General features: G+C 41.9%; 1 protein-coding gene across 1 annotated transcript in view; it reads right to left on the bottom strand.

Annotated features, from left to right (window-relative positions):
* THSD4 (thrombospondin type 1 domain containing 4) overlaps positions 1-21,328 on the bottom strand; it is a 624,572-nt gene that overhangs the window by 515,912 nt on the left and 87,332 nt on the right. Inside the window, exon 5 of the mRNA XM_056128738.1 lies at positions 12,430-12,871. Within this exon, the coding sequence (XP_055984713.1) occupies positions 12,430-12,871 (442 nt within the window). The remainder of the gene's footprint in view (positions 1-12,429; positions 12,872-21,328) is intronic.

Consider the following 21,328-nt stretch of genomic DNA (forward strand, 5'->3'; position numbering starts at 1 on the left):
GAAAGAAAGGTGGCGGCCACATGGGAGCCTTGTGGACAGCAGGTATGAGCCGGGGGTGTGGGGGCAACTAAAACCTCATGGGAAGGGGGGCGTTCCGGTCCGTCCTTCACGCCCTACCGAGGTCACCAGTTGCCCCCCGCGAGCGGCTCTCCAGCACGGCCACAGCCCCAGAAGCACAGGGACTTAATGCAGAACCCGGCAGCTTGGAGCAGAAAAGTGAAAGGACTATGCGTTAATCCAGGCCATCATGTCTGTCCGGAGGGGAAAGGGTGTTGCCCCAGTCGCCTTCTCCTCTCTGGAAAGAAAGATGGCGGCCGCATGGGAGCCTTGTGGACAGCAGGTATGAGCGGGGGGAGTGGGGGCGACTAAAACCTCATGGGAAGGGGGCATTTCGGTCCGCCCTTCACGCCCTACCGAGGCCACCAGTTGCCCCCCACTAGCGGCTCTCCAGCACGGCCACGACTCCAGAGCACAGAAACCAATTTCTTAACTATCTGACTTTCAGTATAAATACTTCCAGGGTCAATAAGTAAAATAGCAGAAATCCAAAACCAACATTTAATTCTTGAACCCAGCTGTAGAAAGCAAATCACGTCACAATGCTTTTTCAGCATGTCTGATTTGGGGGGGGGGGGTAAACTCTAAATAATAGTGGTGAATCTTTTATTGAAACAATGAATCTAATCAAAGCAGATAGAGTGTTAACTAGAATTCATCTGCCCCACAGGGACTGGGAGGGGTGGGGGGTGGGGTTTTATTGGGGTTCTTCATGGTAAAAAAAAAAGTATTGGTAAAGGGAAATGTGTTTGATATTTGCATGACTGAGACCTAAACCTGAAAGCTTTGTAACCTTTCCCAAGGTGATTCAATAAATAAAAAAAATAAAAATTAAAAAAAAAAACCAAAAAAAAAAACCAAAAAAAAAAAAAAGTCTTCCCAAAAGTAAAAGCCCAGGTCCAGATGGATTCACTAGCGAATTCTCCCAAATATTTAAAGAGGACCGATTGCCTGTCCATTTCAAGCTTTTTTGAGAAACTGAAGAAACAAAAACACTCACAAACAGTTTCCATGAGGTACATATCACCCTAATACCAAAAGCAGATAGAAACACTACCAAAAAAGAAAATTACAGGTCGATGTCATTGATGAACAAAGATGCAAAGATTCTCAACAAAATATTAGCAAAAAGAATTGAACAACTCATCAAAAAGATCATATACCACGACCAATTGGGATTCATCCCAGGGATGCAAAGATTTCTTAATATTCACAAGCCAATCAACATAATTCATCATATCAATAAAAGAAAAGATAAAAAACATATAATCACATCAATAGATGCAGGGAAAGCATTTAACAAGATCCAGCACCCATTTATGATGAAATCTCTCAACACAATGGGAACTGAAGAAACTTTCCTCAATATAGTCAAAGCCATCTACCACAAGCCCACAGCAAGCATTATCCCCAGCAGGGAAAAATGAAAAGCCTTCCCTCTAAGATCAGAGACAAAGACAAATATGCTCACTACTACCACTTCTATTCAATATAGTACTGGAAGTTCTTGCCATAGAGTTAGACAAGAAAAAATATTAAGGGCATACAGATAGGAAAGGAGAAAATAAAGCTCTCACTACCTGCAGATGACATGATATTATACTTAGAGAACCCTAAAGCCTCTACCAAGAAGTCCTAGAAATAATAGACTCATATAGTAAAGTCACAGGCTATAAAATCAATACCCAAAAGTCCACGGCTTTCCTATATGCAAATAATGAGAGAGAAGAAAGTGACATAAAAAATAAATCCCATTCACAATCATGCCTCAGAAAATCAAGTATCTCAGAATCAGCTTAACTAAGCAGGTAAAGGACCTGTACAATGAAAACTACAAAATACTACTTCAAGAAATAAAAGAGTTCACAAGGAAATGGAAATATCCCCTGCTCATGTATTGGGAGAATTAACATTGTCAAAATGGCAATACTCCCCAAAGCATTATACAAATTCAATGTGATTCCTATAAGGATACCCATGACATTCTTCAAAGACATTGACCAAACACTCCTGAAATTCATATGGAACAAGGCCTCACGAATGGCTAAAGCAATTCTTGGGGCGGGGGGGGGGGGGCAGGAGATGGAAGGCATCCCCTTCCCTAACCTCAAACTGTACTACAAAGCAGTAAAAATTAAAGCAGCATGGTATTGGAACAAAGAGAGAGCCTCAGATCAATGAAATAGGCTTGAATATCCTTACACATACCCTCAAATATATGATCATCTAATCTTTGATAAGGGAGCAAGAAATATAAAGTGGAGCAAGGAAAGCCTCTTTAACAAATAGTGCTGGCAAAACTGGACAGCTACATGCAAACAACAACAACAACAAAAAGGTCTCAGACCTCTACCTAACACCGTTCACAAAAGCCAAATCAAAATGGATTAAAGACCTCAACATCAGACCAGAATCCATAAAGTACACTGAAGAAAAGGTCGGCAAAACCTTCTACAACATTGAAATTAAAGGTATCTTCAATGATGAAACACCACTGACCAAGCAAGTAGAAACAGAAATTAAAAAAAAATGGAACTATCTTAAATGAAGAAGCTTCTGCACCTCAAAAAAAAAAAAAAAAACAGTGACCAGAATACAAAGAGTGTATACAGAATGGTGAAGGGTATTCATCTAATACCCTTCTGATAAGGGGTTAATATAAAGGATATATAAGGCACAGGTTGAACTCTACAAGAAGAAAACATCCAGTCCCATCAGAAAATGGGGCAATGAAATGAACAATGAAACTTTCTCAAAGAAGAAATCCGAATGGCTTAAAGGCACATGAAGAAAATGCTCTTCATCACTAATCATCAGGGAGATGCATATTAAAACCACAATGAGATATCATCTCACACCACAGAGACTGGCACACATCCAAAAGAACCTAAGCAACCAGTGTTGGCACGGATGTGGGGATAAAGGAACTCTCCTTCACTGCTGGTGGAATGCCAACTGGTCCAGCCTTTTTGGAAAACAGTATCGATGTTTCTCAAAAAATCTAGAAATGGAGCTTCCATTTGACTCAGAATACCAGTTCTGGGACTATTTCCTGGAGATGCAAAAATGTACAGTAGAAATGACATCTACCTTGTATGTTTATTGCAGCACTATTTATAATAGCCAGAATTTAGAAAAAACCCGAGTGCCCAAGAACAGATGACTGGTTAAAGAAACTTTGGTATATCCACACAATGGAATACTATGTAGCTGATAGAAAATACCAAATACCAAATACCAGTAACAATGATGGGTCTCATTCTCCTAAAGAGCCTTGAATATAATCTCAGGGCTAGGATGAAGGAGACGTTACTGGGGCCTGCTCGAGGCAATCGACGAATAACAGGATGATTTGTGATTTGTGGTTTGTTAGAAAATATGAAATCATGAAATTTGCATGCAAGTGGATGGAAATGGAGAATATCATGCTAAGTGAAACGAGTCACAGAGAGAGGGACAGACATACAGTGATGCAATCATTTGTGGAATATAGAGTAACATAAGAGACTAACACCTAACGATAGTAGAAATAAGGACCAGGAGGATTGCTCCACAGCTTGGACGCCAGTCTCACATGCTGGAGGAAAAGACAGCTGGGATAGAGAAGGAACCACTAAGTAAATGATGGTTGGAGGGCTCACTTGGGATAGGAGATGCGTGCTGAAAGTAGGCAATGGACCAAACATGATGGCCGCTTAGTACCTGTATTGCAAACCATAACACCTAAAGGGGGAGAGAGAGAGAGAGAGAGAGAGAGAGAGAGAGAGAGAGAGAGAGAGAGAGAGAGAGAGAGAGAGGGAATGTGCATGGCAGAGAAGCAGGGGGTGGGAAGAAGTGGGGGTGGCTGTAAGGATACTGGGAGCATTGGTGGTGGAGAATGGGTACTGGTGGAGGGATGGATACTCGAACATTGTATGACTGAAACGTAATCACGAAAGTTTGTAAGTCTGTACCTTTACCTCATGGTGATTCATTAGAATAAAAAAATAAAGGGTTTCAAGAATTCATTGGCCTGAAGTTATTTCTAGTTTCACTTTCATCACATCAGCATCACCCAAGGGTGACTACATTCAAACTACAGCAAAAGCTGAATACTGGGTTTCTCAGCAATCTTGTTTTATTAATGATCAAAGGGAAAGGACTTTACTGCAACCCATCCAGAGGACAAAAGGGGACTTGAGCAAACCTGATCATTTCACCCATGATTTTGTAACTGAAAGCTGTTCAGAAACTGAAAGCTGGTCAGATATGGAGAGAATCCATATCTTACTCCATTCCTGTCTACGGAGAGGCAGGTAAGCCCTGCTTCTTTACACAGGTTTATATGGTTAATTGTTTTATTTGTCAACAGAGTGTCAGCACCTGCCAGGCTCCTTAGATACATGATCTTATCTGAACTTGGCATCAACCATACAAAGTAGCTGTTACTATTATTCATTTTATGGAGGGGCCTTGGGGAGCTTAGTAAGTTGCCCAAGGAAAGTTGACTCAACCCCACTGGCAAAGAAAAGGAAAGCAAAAACAAACAAATGGGACTACATCAAATTAAAAGACTTCTGTGCAGAGGAAGCAAACAGCAGAACAAAAAGACAGTTGACCAAATGGAAGATATCTGACTGTCATATATCCAACATGAGGTCAATATCTAAGGTATATAGAGAATTCACGTAACTCAACAATAAAACAATCAAAACAATTTAAAAAGTGCACAGAAGATCTAAACAGACATTTCTCCCAAAGGACTTTAGAGAAACTAACAAGTACATCTGAGCAAGAGAAAAATTCTCATCAACATTTATTATTGTTTAGAAAATGAGAATCAAAACCGCAATGAGTTATAATCCCACACCTGTGAGACTGGCTCACAAGCCGACTAGCAACAAAGGTGGGTGAGGGTATAGAGAAAGAGGGACCCTCAGCACTATCCGTGTGAATGTAAACTGGTGCAAAAACATTTTGAAAGCAGTATGGAGCTTCCCCCCAAAAAATTAAAAATAGGACCTGAGAGGTGGTAGTGCAGGAAAGGGTGTTTGCCTTGCAAGTGGCGAAAAACAGGTCCCAAGCATCTCATAGGTCTTCACTAGAAGTGACTCAGGAGTACATCCAAATGTGACCCAAAATCAAATAAACAAACACACAAACAAAAAACCCTAAAAATAGAACTATCATATGATCCAACAATTCCACTTCTGGCATCAATCTTGAGAACATGAAATCATTAACTTGAAGCATTATCTAGTCCCCATTTTTATTGCAACAGGATTCACAATAGGTGAGACAGGGATAACCTAAGTGCTTGGTGACAGATGAAAGGAGAAGGAAAAGGTGATACACACATGATAGAACATTATTAAAAAATCATGAGATGATACCATTTGCAGCACAGCAAAAAGAATGCCCAGAATTTACATAAATAAAAATAAGCCATAAGAAGAAAAGATCAATATTGGATGACGGCACCTTTGTGAGAAATATAAGGAAAGAAAGCAAGTGAATGGACAAAACAAAATGAAAATATATCAGTGGATTTTGCAAAGGAAACCAAGGCAACTGGAAGGAAGGATGCTGGGCACCAAAAGGAATGGTGAGTGGAATTCAATGAAAGGTGGTATTTTATGCCTTGTGTTCAATTTAAAAGGTGTTTTAATTTTCCCAAGAATGCAATGTACAAAGTAATGGTGAATATAGTGAATAATACTGAATTGCATTGGAAGTCGCTAAGTGAGTAATTGTAAATGTTTTCACCACAAGAGAAAAAAATATGAATTCATCTTTTCTAACAGCTGCATAGTACTCCAATGTGTAGATATACCAAAGTTTCTTTAAACAGTCATCTGTTCTCAGGCACTCAGGTTTCCAGATTCTGGCTATTGTAAACAGTCTGCAATGAATAAACAAGTGCAGATGTCACTTCGACTATACTTTTTTGCCTCTCTGGGATATATTCCCAGGAGTGGTATTGCTGGGTCAAATGGGAGCTCAATTTCTAATTTTTTGAGAATCCTCCATACTGTTTTCCAAAAGTGCTGAACCAGTCAGCATTCCCACCAGCAGTGAAGGAGAGTCCCTTTCTCACCACATCTGCGCCAGCACCAGTTGCTTTTGGTCTTTTGAATATGGGCCAGTCTCTGTAATGTGAAATGATATCTCATTGTTGTTTTGATCTGCATCTCCCTGATGATTAATGATGTGGAGCATTTTTTCATGTGCCTTTTAGTCATTCAGATTTCATCTTTGAGGAAGGTTCTGTTCATTTCTTTGACCCATTTTTAGATGGGGTTGGATGTTTGTGGAACTCAACCAGTACATTGTATATTCTTGATAACAACCCCTTGTCAGATAAGTATTGGGCAAATATTCTTTCCCATTCTGTACACTGTCTTTGTATTTTGGTCACTGCTTCTTTGGAGGTGCAAAAGCTTCTTAGTTTAAGATAGTCCCATTTGTCTATCTCTGTTTTCACTTGCTTGGCCAGTGGCGTGACATCTTTGAAGATACCATTAGCTTCAATGTCTTGGAGGGTTTTGCCAACTTTGTCCTCAAAGTACCTTATGGATTCTGGTCTGATGTTGAGGACTTTAATCCATTTTGAAATTTATATACAAGTGGTACTACATGGAAAGTATCATGCTAAGCGAAATGAGTAGAAATAGAAGGACAGACATAGAAAGACTGCATTCATTTGGGGAACATAAAGTAGCAAAATATGAGACTAACACCCAAAAATAGCGGAGATAAGTACCAGGAGGATTACTCCATGGCTTTGAGACCAGCCACACATGCTAGGGGAAAAGGCAGCTCAGATAGAGAAGGGAGCACCAAATAAAGGGTGTTGGGAGGTTCCTCCCAGGATGGGAGATGTGTGATGAGAGTAGACTATAGACCGAACATGATTGCCACTCAATGTCTCTTTTGCAAACCACAGCACTCAAAACGAGAGAGATAACAAAAGGAATGCCCTGCCACAGAGGTAGAGTGGGGTGGGGGGAAATGGGGGGTGGGAGGGATACTGGGATCCATGTTGTTGGAGAATGGGCACTGGCGGAGAGATGGGTATTCAATCATTGTATAACTGAAACCCAAGCACAAAAATTTGTAAGTCTACAACTGTACCTCATGGTGTTTCACTAATAAAAAATTTTTTTAAAAAGAGAGAAAAAATATATAATAATGTAGTGATGGACATTAACTAGACTTTTTGTGATATTTTTTCAATATATACATATATTCAGTCATCACATTGCACACTAGATGGAAACCCAGGTGGCATTTATGTCAATTATATCTCAAGTGAAAATAAAAAGTGGCTGGGAGGGATGTGGGAGGGAAGGGAAACTCCAGAGCACTTGACAGACATCACAGTGCTGGAGATTCTGATACACACTCGCCTTCTGGAATAAGACAAACACTGCTTTTTCTGTCTCCAATTCTCTTCTTTTTGACCATCTTTGAAAGTCCAGTTTCTTTTTCCATGGAGTCTTTCCGACTCTGACCTCTCTCTGACTGTCCTCTCAGGCTTTTCTCTTCAACAAAGGTCCAACAGGGTCAGAGCAATAGTACAATGAGTAAGGCATTTTCCTTACACATGGCTGACTTGGATTCAATCCCCAGCATCCCATATGATTTCCCCAAGCACAACCAGGAGTAATTCCTGCGTGCAGAACCAGGAGTAACTCCTGAACATCGCTGGGTGTGATCCAAGAGCAGAAAGAGAAGGAAGAAAGGAAGAAAGGAAGGAACAAAGGAAGAGGGAAGGAAGGAAGAAAGGAAGGAAGGAAGGAAGGAAGGAAGGAAGGAAGGAAGGAGGAAGAAAAGAAAGACAGAACGCAAGCAAGCAAGTAAGCAAGCAAGCAAGCAAGCTCCTGCAACAATTTCACTGACTTGCAGTCTCTAGCTCCTTTATTTTTTACCACCCGAACCAAAAGGATCTTGAACCAAGATCTTACCAGTGCTAAGACAGAGGGTCAAGTTAAGGAAGGCTGCCAAGATATTTCCCCTACTCAGGCCACACTTCAGGTCTGTTGTCATTCTTCCAGAGCTGAGCCCCTATAGTTGGAATAGTTCTCAAAATGGGGTGTTCTCCTAAGCACTGCGATGGGCAGTACTGAGCACTTCAGTTTAAGGGATGAAGTTTAGAAGTGTCTATTCCAACCTGCCTTGTCCTGAAGTCCCTTCATTTCCTTATTTCTCTGGGACAGGAAACTAAATGTGTGCATCATTTTTTAAAGTAGTTGGGATTATTGGGCAGGACATTCCCTGTCAGATTAGTACAAATGTTCACAGTATTATTATTAGTCTATTCATTTGTCAAGTAGGAAACTGTACATAATTTGGGAGTCCATCTCTTCATGTTGAACATCAGGGAGGATATTTACAGGGGAACAAAGTCATTGACACCAAGTTGCTGGAGTATGGGGTGGGGTCATGCAGAGAGTATTCATGCAAAGCGTGGTGGGGGGCACATGCAGAGAGTATGCATGCAAAGCGGCGGGGGGCATGCAGAGGGTATATATGCAAAGTTGGACAGACTGGTCTCCTTCGGAAGGTATACTTGCCTCTCAAGCATCTGGAACTGGAATTTAGGAAGAGTTTCCACCAGTCCCTATTTCAGAGGCTCTCAAACTTTCCTTCTTTGAATCACCTGGACAGCTTTAAAAACCCCTAATGTCTTTCAAATGTTCATCATAACATAGTTGTGAGTCAGACCACAATCATGCCAATGTCATTAGACTATCTGAGAGTGGGATCTTCAGTAGCTTTAAGTCTGTCCAGGTAATTTAAGTATACCATGAGAAACACTGCCATGAGTGTTAGCAGTGACTGTGCCTCTGTTGGTTGCACAAACAATATGGTTTATGCCAATTTCCTTTTTTGGAAGTCTAGAATTTTGGAGGTTGATGGGCAAACTGGTGTTTATATGATGAGTCCCCAGCAAAATCCCAGATCCTAGAAAACTCTTTTGAGCTTCCCTGGTAGACAACAGTTAAGATATACTGTCACAATACAGTGCTGAAGGAATTAAGTATGGCATGGCAGACTCCACTGAGAGGGAAGGCTCAGAAGCTGGCACCTCCTTTCCAAGAGTTGGCTCACCTTTTCCCTGAACTGAACTTGGTCTGTTCCCTTCTGATAAAACAAATCACAGCTTATGTATAAGTAGATGGTGATCCTAGCAAAGAATCAGACCTAGGATGGCAATTCTAGCAAAGAATCAGATCTAGGAATGATTCCAAGAATGGGGAGCTTAATATATTCATAGGGTATGCTCCAAATCACAAGCCAACAGCTTATAAAAAGAAGACATGCAGTGATAGGCCTTGAATAGGGTAAGGATATGACTTGGGGCCAAGGGACTACCCTGGAGAAGGACATTATAATAGGTTACTGCATAGAGAAGGGAATTAACCTGATACAATCCTTTGCCAACCCTCTTTGTCAACTTCCTTCTTTGCTTGGGCTTGAGAAGTTTTGCATACTTCCAAAATGAGGGCAGGCCATTTTCCCTTCAGATTCTTTGTATCTCTATGTCTTTACTAGAAAGTGGCCCTGACACCTAGAGAGTCACAGTTTCTGCACAGGAGTGACAGCCTTGCTATTGACAGCACAAGCCTGGCAAGCTGTGTCTGCCTAAAACACGAAGGTTGGGGCCAGAGAGATAGTGAGGCAGATAGGGCATTTGATTTGGATGCAGCTGATCCAGGTTCTATCCCCAGCTCCCCATATGGTCCCCAAACACACACCAGAAATTATCCTGAGCACAGAGCCAGGAGTAAGCCCTGAGCACAACTGAGTGTAGCCCCCAAACCAAAACCAAACCAAACCAAACCAACAAAGAAACCTTATAGGTTACATAAAAGAAATGTGAAGTAGATTATTCATTCCACATGTCTGCCAAATGGCCTCTCTCTCTCCCCTTCTTGTTAAGGTTTACCTGGTCTTCAAAATTAAAAGACATGCTAGTTGATGAAAGAATCTGTTCCATATTAGAAGTGATCTCATTTCACAAGGACTAAAATGAAATTGTTTTATAAACACTTGTTTTATAAGCAGTGAATACTCAGGATCAAGGACCATGTCTGATGATGGATACAATCACTTCTTTCTTTTTCATAAATCATTCTTTTTATCATGGTAAAATATACAGAGCATGAAAATTACCATGAGAATTATTTTAAAGTGTATGATTCAGTGGCAGTAAGTACATTCAGATGCTCTGCAATGCGTCCACTATTTTCAGAATTCTACACTCCAAAGAGAAAACCTATAGCTAAAAAGCAATAACTTCTTAGTGACTCTCCCTGATCCACTTCATAAGCCCTCACCCCCAACAACCTACTTACTGTATCCATGAATCACACTGTCTTTTGCAGTAGTTATTGTTTTGTGCATATTTCACTTATCTTAATCATTTTAAAGTCAATCCAAGTTGGAACATGTATCAGTACTTTTATGATGAAATATCCACTGTGTAGATAAACCATATTTGTTTTGCAGTCATTTGTTGCTGGGAGCTTGGGTTTCCCCGACCATATATTTTTCAAAATATTTTTATTGATGTAACATGGTTTATGCAATTATCTAGGCTTCAGTTACACAACACTATGAATCAAAATCGGCATGTACCACATTAAATTTGCCACGGAAAGTCTAGTTGTCATTTTTCACCATATAACGAGTCCCTTCTATCCAATTAATCCAGCTTTCTTCCTCTTCCCTCCAGCAACTACTACTTTGCTCTTTCTTTCTTTCTTTCTTTCTTTGCTTGCTTTCGTGGTACTGGCATTAAACCCAGGTCTTCACACATGCAAGACAAGTGCACTAACTAAGCTGTGTCCCCAGCCTACCACTGTTTTGTTCTTATTGTCTAAAATTGGGGGTTCTTGTTTGTTTGCTGTTTGTTTTGGTTACCATTAATCTTGCTTATTTGAGTATTCATTTACTCTGCAATTTATAAAGCACATTATTAATATTACTCCATTTGATCACATCAAACCTCTACAGTATAGAAAATACCATTTTCTTTTCTTTTCTTTTCCAGGACAAGCAATGGTGCTGGATTAAGACTTATTGGTTGACTAATTAATAATGACTCTAGTCAAATCACTGCTTTACAAAAATTAATAATTCCTGAAGCCTGTCAGTGGAAGGACAAGTTAAAAAGCAAACCAGACCTTCAGAGGAATTATTAAAATCACAAATTAAGTCATTTCTATTGAGTCTATAGCAGGAAATATATTTTTAATGAGAAAATTGAAGCTAATATGTAACAGCTGTCCTGTTACCCAGTAACAGAGTTTAAGGCTGATTAAATTATTAATTAAAAATAAAGCAACTTGGAAATTTAACTTTTAAACATTCTTTTATTCCTTTCTTTTATGTAGGCCTTTAAAATGATATTTAAAAACACATTTGGTCATTTATGTAGTTTCCATTTGTAATTTTTTTGCCACTCATTAACTATGGAATCTTTAGCAAGTTCCTCACTATTAGACTTCTTCATGATGCACTTGCTAGTATCATGCCTGCAATAGCAGAGAGTCTCCAGGAATCCAGGGATCTGAATGGTACCTAAATTAACCAAACCTTCCCAAGCTCCCACTGCTGCTTTGGAATCCTCATTAGATGTTCTGAATCAGACAAAATGCTCTTAATCCACAGAAGCACAAGCAAAGTTGTAAGTATTATGGATATAAGTGGGCAGGGCATTTGTTTTGTATGTGACTGACCCAGGTTCGTTCCCTGGCACCCCAGCATTTGGGAGTTGTCTTACGTGCAACAAAAGCAACTGACAATGGGAGATGTTTGCTGAAAGTAGACTAAGGAAAGTAGAAAGAAAGTAGACAAACATGATGGCTCTTCAGTATCTGTACTGAAAAACCTGATGCCCCAAAGTAGAGTGTAAGAAGAAAGATACCTACCCCAGAGGCAGGGGATGGGATGGGGTGGGGATGGCAGGAGGGATACTGGGGACATTGGTGGTGGAAAATGCACACTGCTGGAGGGATGGGTGTTTGATCATTGTATGACTGAAAATCATGAAAGCTTTGTAACTGTATCCCACGGTGGGTCAATAAAAAATACATTAAAAAGCAACTGACAACACTGATTCAATAAGTTTTTCATACATTACTAAAGTAGCAACTATACATATATATAAAAAAGAAAGACTATGGAAGAGAGAGAGAGAGAAAGAGAAGGAAAATAAAAAATCACAGTGGGTATGGTGTTAAATGGGGAGAGGTGGGATTTGTTTTAGAGCTACACTAACAAGGCCTTGAAGATATGCCCTCCTTGCTTCTAGAGGTTCCCTTCCAGCCCACAGAGGATCAGAGTGGCACTGCCTCCAGCCCAGTCCTGGATGTGTGTACTCACGTTAGTGTTGCATAGCTTGTACTGCCGATAGGCACCAATGCAGGAGATGGCTGCAGAGCGGGCAGGCTGAGAGAAGCTCTGAGCTGTCCTGTGATTCCCCATGTTGCTGCCTGTTTCCGGTCCATGGAAGAGACTAGAAGCTGCAGGAAGGCCTGAGTCATGGGTCAGTGGCAGATGGTAGATGGAGGTCTCTGAGGCCTGGAGTGCAGAACGAGGACCGCTATCACTCTGGTATAAAGACCCATGTCGAGGGCCACTCTGGGCTAGTGGGCTAAAGCCAAGTCCAGGACTAGATGCTTCCTGAGAACTGGAGTGCTTGGATGAGGGCCTTTGCCTTCGAAGCCTCTGCAGAGAGTGTGCAGGGCCTGTCTGTAGCGGGAGGATGTATGGGGCCTTACCATAGCCATACTTCCCAGGGCCAATGGGCCCTCGGGTCCTGCTCCTAGAGACACACAAAAGAGAAGAGGAGGAGAACAAAACAAAAAAAAATTACTCAAAAGAACACATGCACATCATTGCTGCACTTAATACAAAAGAAAAGATATGGAATCTGCCTAGGTGCCCAAAGACAGATGAGTGGATTATGAAGAGGTGGTATATATACACACAATGGAATACTATGCAGATGCAAGGAATAATGAAATCATGCAATTTGCTGAAACATGGTTGGAACTGGAAGATATTATGTTGAGTGAAGTAATCCAGAAGAACGACAAATGCAGGCTGATGTCACTTATCTGTGGTATATAGAATAACTGGGTGAGAAATTAATGCAGTTAAAGGGAGATGCTAAGATCTCCCTAGACCTCAAAGTATAGGCAGAAGAAGGATGGAGAAGAAAGAAACCAAGGGGACAAAAAAGAAGATGAAAAAGGGAAGCAATGGAGGCATGGGGCTTTGGTTATACCGGTGATGTGGGAGTGTGGCATAACTATTCAACAACACTGAAAACATGGGGTCTTTAGTGTCTCTAAAAGACAACCACTGAACTTTAAAATGCCCTTTGAGGTGGCAAAACACTGGTGGAGGGAAGTTGACACAGTGGTGAGACTGTTGTTGAACTCAACTATCAATAAGTTTGTAAATCACAGCTCTTTAATTAACCTTTTTAAAAATCTGTTAAAGAAAAAAGCTTTGGGGGCCAGAGTGATAGTACAATGGGTAGGGCATTTGCCATGTGGCCATGCAATCATGTGGTCAACCCATGTTCAACTCCCAGCATCCCATTCGGTTCTCCATGCACCACCAGGAGTATATCCAGAGTGCAGATCCAGGAGTAACTGCTGAACATTGCTGGGTGTGGCACAAGAAAAAAAAAAGATTTTTCAGGTTAACCCAGTGGTGGCCACTGTGGGACATGGGTTGGTCTGGGCAGGTAGGAGAGATTGGGGGGGGGGAGAGAGAGAGAGAGAGAGAGAGAGAGAGAGAGAGAGAGGGAGGGAGGGAGGGAGGGAGGAGAGAGGTGGGGAGGTGGACAGGGAGGAGAAGGAAGGACCATGGGGCTAGAAGGCAGAATGAAGGTGGGAGTGGGGGTCTACAGCAGAGGAAGTCTGGGCTGACAATGTCAGAATTGTACACTGTAGGCAGTATTTGACTTACAACAGGGACTTTGGCCTGTTGGTTGTAGGGAACCAGTAAAGAGTGTCTAAGAAGTATAAAGACCTCAGCAATTTCAGTCATAATGACTTCCTGCTCACTTTTTCCTGATGATTGTGTGTGTGTGTGTTTTCTTACTCAGTCAAACTTGGTATTTTTAACCCCGTTTCTATTACCATTCCTACCAAATCACTTTTCCAAGTGAGTGAAACTCCACTCATCAACCAGAACCCAACGAACTCCTGAACCTGCACAGGTTCCGTCTCATTCCTGAGAGGGGGGTGACCATTCACCCTAAAGTTGACCCAAGGAAACAATGGGTTCACAGTCATTTCCATGTTAGTATGGAGATCATCTGTATCTGGTCAAAATCTGTTTCCTCGTGAGACCTTAGAAAATCATATAAACAGTAGTGTGATGCCAAAGGTAATTTAACAACTGGCTTAGCCAGGATGGGGACAGCCAGATGGTCATGTTGGTTCATTTCTCTTGTAGAAACAATCCCACTGAGGTCAGTCTCAAGCTACCAATTTCCACTGAAGAGGGAAAAGACATTTCCAGCCCACAAATGCATGTAAATTACTTGTGTAATTACTGTTTGTACAGGGCTTTCTGGTAATGTGAGGGAGTGGTAAAGCTGTGTATGCAAAGCACAGACTCAACAACACTTGAAACATGAAAGCCAAACTACAATTGCCAAACTGGGGGAGGGTGGACAAGGGGACATGGTGGAGGAAAGTTAATACTGGAGGTAGGATGGCAGCTGGAACATTCTGCCTGAACTCGGCTCAACTATCAATAACTTTGTAAATCAGTTCTTAAATTTTTAAAAATTTAAATACACACACGTAGTGAGGGATGTTAAAAGAAATACCAAATAAAACCAGCCATGGTTCCCAAGTCCCAAGATTACAAATGTTGAACAACTGGAATATCACATTGCACTGGGGGAAAATGTAGCTGGGATGGAGAAAGGAGCACTAAATAAGTGATGGTTGGAGGGATTGCTCTGGATAGTAGATGCATGTTGAAAGTAGACTATGGACCAAGCATGATGGCTGCTTGATACCTGTATTGCAAACCGTAACACCCATAAGGAGAGAGAAAGAGAGTAAGAGGGATTGTGCCTGCCACAGAGGCAGGAGATGGAGGGGTGGGGGTGGGGTGAGGGATACTGGGAACATTGGTGGTGGAAAATGGACACTGGTGGAGGAATAGGTACTTGAATACTGTTTTACTGAAATGCAACCATGAAAGTCTGAAAGTCTGTAAATGTATCTCATGATGATTCATTAAAATTTTTTTTTAAAAAAAAGGTGGGCTAAGGGTGTTGGAAGCAATTTAGCAAGCAGTCCTATGGGAATTGTGAAGCCAGAGGAAGCATTTCTGTCCAGAGGGATTTGAGGTTTTCCCTTCACAGGCCTGAGAGCTGGGAAGTATGAGTTCCAACACTCTTTTAAGTAAGTCATCCAATTCTTATTTATAAAATGACTGAGCTGAGTTAAATGACCACGAAGGTCATTCCAGCTCTAAAATTATATGCTTCCATAATAATTAATCCTACATCTCTCTAAAACTGGAAATCTGCCCAAGGGTTTCTACAGGACAACCCCATTAAAATAAGCACATTAAAATAGCAATCAAGGTGAAACATTCATTTCTGTCCTCACGAGGAAATTCTTTCTTCACTCTACATAACCACTGAATATAAAATTTAACAGACCACAACTAATTATTAACATCTTTATCACTAATTAGACCTTCATTTTTTAAACTGATATGGTTTTGAATTAAACTGTTACAGTGTTTGTCTTGCCTTTGGGCACTTCTCAATTAATTTCAGCAACTCTCTGAATGATGGGGGAAATCCAGCATGCTGCTTTAAGAGATGCAATTAAGACACTAGTCATATGTATATGCATATGTATACATATATGTACATAGGTGTATATGTGTGTTCAAGTTATATACATATAACTTGGACCGATTTTTTCTTGTGGCATGCCAGGTAAAATGAATGACATTATGCAAAGGCAAAGAAAAGAATGTGTATGTACAAGCTCGCGTGTGTGTGTGTGTGCACGCGTGCACACAACTTAAGGTCTACCATGAATTCTAGCCTCAACACAAGGACTGGATGGGAACCACAGCTAAAGGGAATGGAGAAATCAAGCTGAGGGTCAGCGGGTGGGGATCCAACAGTGCTCACATTTGCAAGTGCCCAGCAGCTTAGTAAAAAGCAGATTCAGTTTCAGTTTCAGGAGGTCCAGTCTGGAGCCTGAGATTCTGTATTTCCAAAAGATTCCCAGGGAGGCTGCTGATGACTTTGATGGGGCAAAGACTGATGCCAGTCAAGGGATGAAAATCACAGTAAAATGTATCATTTCTAATGGAGAAGGAGAGCTCCAAATTCTAATGGAGGAGAGGTAGCAATTTTAATGAGAAAAGCTAGAAAGTTTTTGTTTGTTTCTGGGCTATACTCAGCTGTGCTCAGGGCTGACTCCTGGCTTTGCACTCAGGGATCACTCCTGGTGGGGCTCAGGGTATCATCATATGAGGTGCCATGGATTAATCCTGGGTCAGCAGCTTTCAAAGAAAGTGCTCTATCTGCTGTACTATCTCTCCGGGCCCCAAATATATATATATTTTTTTTTTCAGAAGAAAAATCTGAGTTTGTGACAGATGTGTAGATGCACTGACCCTAGCCGCATCACCTGTGTCAATTCACCCAGAGAACTTGGTCTTGTTTTAGGTGTGGAGAAGGCAGAGGGAGTGGACTTGTGTGACCATCTCTCGGGTGTCCAGTGTCCCTATGGGGGAACCTACCTGTGCAAAAAGATATCTTTGAGTTTATGTTGTCTCATGGGAAACTCTGCCTCAACTGAGAACCATTCAAACTGCCCCCAACACACACACACACACACACACACACACACACACACACACACCAGTGTAGATCATCACTGGAAAGCACGGATGAGCTATTTCTAATACAGCCCAGAGAGTTAGCAGCCACAAAGCAGTAGTTGCAAGTGAGGTGATTTCACAGTGCTTGTCTCAGAACACTTGGCCAGGCGGCAGCTTCCCTCTCCCTTGGCCTGGAGAATGTGTGTTTTTCTTATGGCCAGTCGGAGCTAATCACCCTGACAGTTCAGAGCAGCCTCTTCACCATCAAGACGGAATCCATCTGGCCACTTCAGGGGGGCCTCCCTGGACTGGGCAGATTTATGCAAAGTTGGGATAATAAGCACAGATGTGGCTGAAAGGATCTGTGTGGCCAGTTAACCCTTCCCGGGAGCACTAGTGAGGGCTTGGGGGTGGGAGGCGCTGTTTGCTTAATTAGGTTCCCTATAACTTATCTCTGGGATCTTAACTTGCTTAAGGTTTGACGAATACTGGCAAGTTAGGCCTTAAGAAAGAAATGGAAGCATTTGGCTCAGAGTTTACTGATCTTCTATGTCATAGACCTATAGAAGTCACCAGTAACCCCAGTGTATACTCGGTCCAGGCTCTCCACATGGGAATCCCAGCCCTGCAACTTACAATGAGGGACTCTGGATATGTTGTTCAGCTTTTGTTTTAACCTGTTTCTTCAAACAGGGCACAATCTTTATGGGATACTCTTTCTTGGGGTCTTGCAACTGCTGGTTGGGATCAATGTTGCATGCCAGTACCCCTTGGCCCGCCTTCCAGATGCATTTATAAATAAAAATGATAATATTTCTTTCTACAGAGGTTGTTGGGGAGATCAAACGACTTAATAAACCTGGCACCGAGTACAGAGAATACAAACATTTGTTTTAAAAATAAAATTTCTGGCTTGGCTAATTACTAATTTGATGAATGTTATCAAATAATGCACCTCTAATTTTCCTACCTATAAAAGGGAAGTAGGACCACTTCACATACACTAGGGTAGCTAAAATTAAAGGAACCAATGAGAACAAGTGCTGCAGAGGACATAGTAATCTCCATACAGCCCTGGTGGGAAGATAAAATGGAAACTCTTCAAAACTATCTGGTGAGTCCTCAGAAAGACAAATGTAGTGTCACCAATAAGCCAGAATGTTTTTTCCTGAAGCAGCACTCCTGGAACACAATTCCTCCAACATGCAATGTACCCAGGCAGGTGCTCTACCCACTGAACGGCACTCCTGGCCCTGCAATTTCAATCCTAGGTAACCAAAAGAATTCCTTTCAGTACTCGAGAAAAGCAAAAATCAAGTTCACATTAAAAACTTGTAGCTGCAGATTCATAGCAGCTTTCTTCACAATAGCCAGTGGAAAAAAAAAACCCAGCTGCCTCTTAAATGATAAAGGAGTAAATAAAACACAGCAGAGACCTATAGAATGGATTATTATTCAGTCAAACAAGTGATGAAGTACTGAGATACACACACACACACACACACACACACACACACAGATGAATCTTTAAAACTTTCTAAGTGAAAGAAGCCAGACACAAAAGGCCACATATTGTTTGATTCCTTTTAGATGAAATATCCAGAACAGACGAATCCACTGAGACATGAAGCCGATTAGCAATTGCCAGGACTGGGAGGGTGGAGGGAGAGAGGGCTAAAAGGGATGGGATTTCATTTGGGGGGTGATGGAAATGTCCTGTAATGAGACAGTGGTGAAGGCAGCACAGCCCTGTGGATCTATTAAAAACCACGGAATTATTCCATTTAAGTGGTGAAGTTTACGGTGTCTTAATTCTATCTCAAGAAAGCTGCTATTTCTTTGTATACGAGAGCGTGAATAATTCCCTTATCGACACACCATGATGTTATAAAGATCAAATCAGAGTTCTTGAGAGGAATGAATTCTTTTGAACTGGAAAATAACTTTCCTCATTTGTTTTCCATCATCGTTTCAACAACCTTAAACAATACTCAATTAACCTCCACGAACACTGAGTATCACAGATGCTTTTTTGAAGTGCTCTTTTAAATGCCTGTCCACCAGTATGAACAACAGAAGGGAATGTGCAGCCGGCCCACAACACAGCGAGTCTCCACACAAATTAAGGACATAAGGGGCCTGACACCTCTGTTCCTGTTTTCTTCCAATGATGGACTATAGTGGAACCTGGGGCTATTGTTGTGTCTTGAGATAATGGCTGCAAATAGCATTTTGGAATGGGCAAGAAGCACACGAAATATTTTCTTGACAACAGACTGGCGACCGTCCAGGAGCACATTCCCTGTAATGCTACGCAGTTCTGTGATGTTAATCCGGAACCGTCAGGGTGATGATCTGTGCAAAGACACCACATCCAGACTCCTTCTTCTCAGCTCTACACCTGAGCCCTGGAAATGTGCCAGTGCCAACAAGACCTGTCTATTCACAACAGCATCTCTCTTGCCTGCCCAGACCCACTTGCCACTGCCAATTCCATAGACCCACACAACGTCATGACGACTTCTCCCTGTGATGCACGTGTGCCACCATTTCTTGACACAACTCCTCACTGACCCTTCAGGACATTGCTGACATCATACTTCTGTCATGAAGTGATTCCAGGTCCAAACTCCTGCCTAACCCTCTACTCTGTAAAACTAATGCCCTCTAATGGTATCTTTAAAGAGGACACTCCACTGGCCAACCAAGTGGAAACAGATATAAACAGATGGAACTACCTCAAACTGAGAAGCTTCTGTATCTCAAAAGCCAATGAACAGAATTCAAAGACAATCAACAGAATGGGAAAGAATATTCACCCAATATCCATCTGATGGGCTGGAGCGATAGCACAGCGGTAGGGCGTTTGCCTTGCATGCAGCCAACATGGCTGACTTGAGTTCGATTCCTCCACCCCTCTCGGAGAGCCCGGCAAGCTACCGAGAGTATCTCGCCCGCACGGCAGAGCCTGGCAAGCTACCCGTGACGTATTCCATATGCCAAACACAGTAACAACAAGTCTCATGATGGAGATGTTACTGGGCCCACTCGAGCAAATCGATGAACAATGGGAGGACTGTGACCCATCTGATAAAGGGTTGATATCAAGGATTTACAAGGCACTGGTTGAACTCTACAAAAAGAAAACATCAAACCCCATCAGAAAATGGGGCGATGAAATGAACAGAAACTTTTTCAAAGAAGAAATCTTAATGGCCAAAGCTCATTAAAAAATTGCTCTTCATCACTAATCATCAGGGAGATGCAGATCAAAACAACAATGAGATATCACCTCACACCACAGATACTGGCCACATCCAAAAGAACAAAAGCAACCAGTGTTGGCATGGGTGTGGGGAGAAAGGGACTCTCCTTCACTGCTGGTGGGAATGTCGACTGATTCAGATGTTTTGGAAAATAATATAGACGATTCTCAAAAGATTAGAAATTGAGCTCCCATTTGACCCAGCAATACCACTCCTGGGAATATATCCCGGACAGGCAAAAAAGTATAGTCAAAATGATATCTGCACTTGTATGTTCATTGCAGAACTGTTTACAATAGCCAGAATCTGGAAAAAATCCAAGTACCTGAGAACAGATGACTGGCTAAAGAAATTCCGGTATATCTACACAATGGAATACTAAGCAACAATTAGAAAAGATGCACTGTAGCACTGTCCTCCCATTGTTCATCGATTTGCTCGACTGGGCCCAATAACGTCTCCACTGTAAGACTTGTTGTTACTGTATTTGGCATATCGAATACGTCACAAGTAGCTTGCCAGGCTTTGCAGTGTGGGGCGGAGGAATTGAACCCGGCTCGGCCGGGCCGGCGGCTTACAAGGCAAACGCCCTATGGATCAACATGGAAAGTATCACGTTAAATGAAATGAGTCAGAAAGAGAGGGACCGACACAGAAACTTGCACTCATTTGTGGAATATAAAGTAACAGAATGGGAGACTAACACCCAAGATTATTAAAGATAAGTACTGGGAGGATTACTCCACAGCTTAGAAGCTGGCCTCACATGCTGGGGGAAAAGGCAGCTCAGTTAGAGAAGGGATCACCAAGTAAATGGAGCTAGGAGGATCCACCCGGGATGGGAGACGCACACTGAAAGCAGACTATAGGCTGAACATGATGGCCACTTAATACTTTTATTGCAAACCACAACACCCAAAAGGAGAGAGAGAGAGAGAGAGAGAGAGAGAGAGAGAGAGAGAGAGAGAGAATGCCCTGCCACAGAGGTGGGGTGGGGGTAGGGGGTATGGGGTGGGGATGGTGGGAGGGATGCTGCAACCATTGGTGGTAGAAAATGGGCACTGGTGGAGGGATGGGTACTCGACCATTGTATGACTGAAATGCGAGCACGGAAGTTTGTAAGTCCATAA

This window comes from Sorex fumeus, unplaced genomic scaffold (genome assembly GCF_029834395.1).
Source record: "Sorex fumeus unplaced genomic scaffold, SorFum_2.1 ptg000067l, whole genome shotgun sequence".
Classification (NCBI taxonomy): Eukaryota; Metazoa; Chordata; class Mammalia; order Eulipotyphla; family Soricidae; genus Sorex; species Sorex fumeus.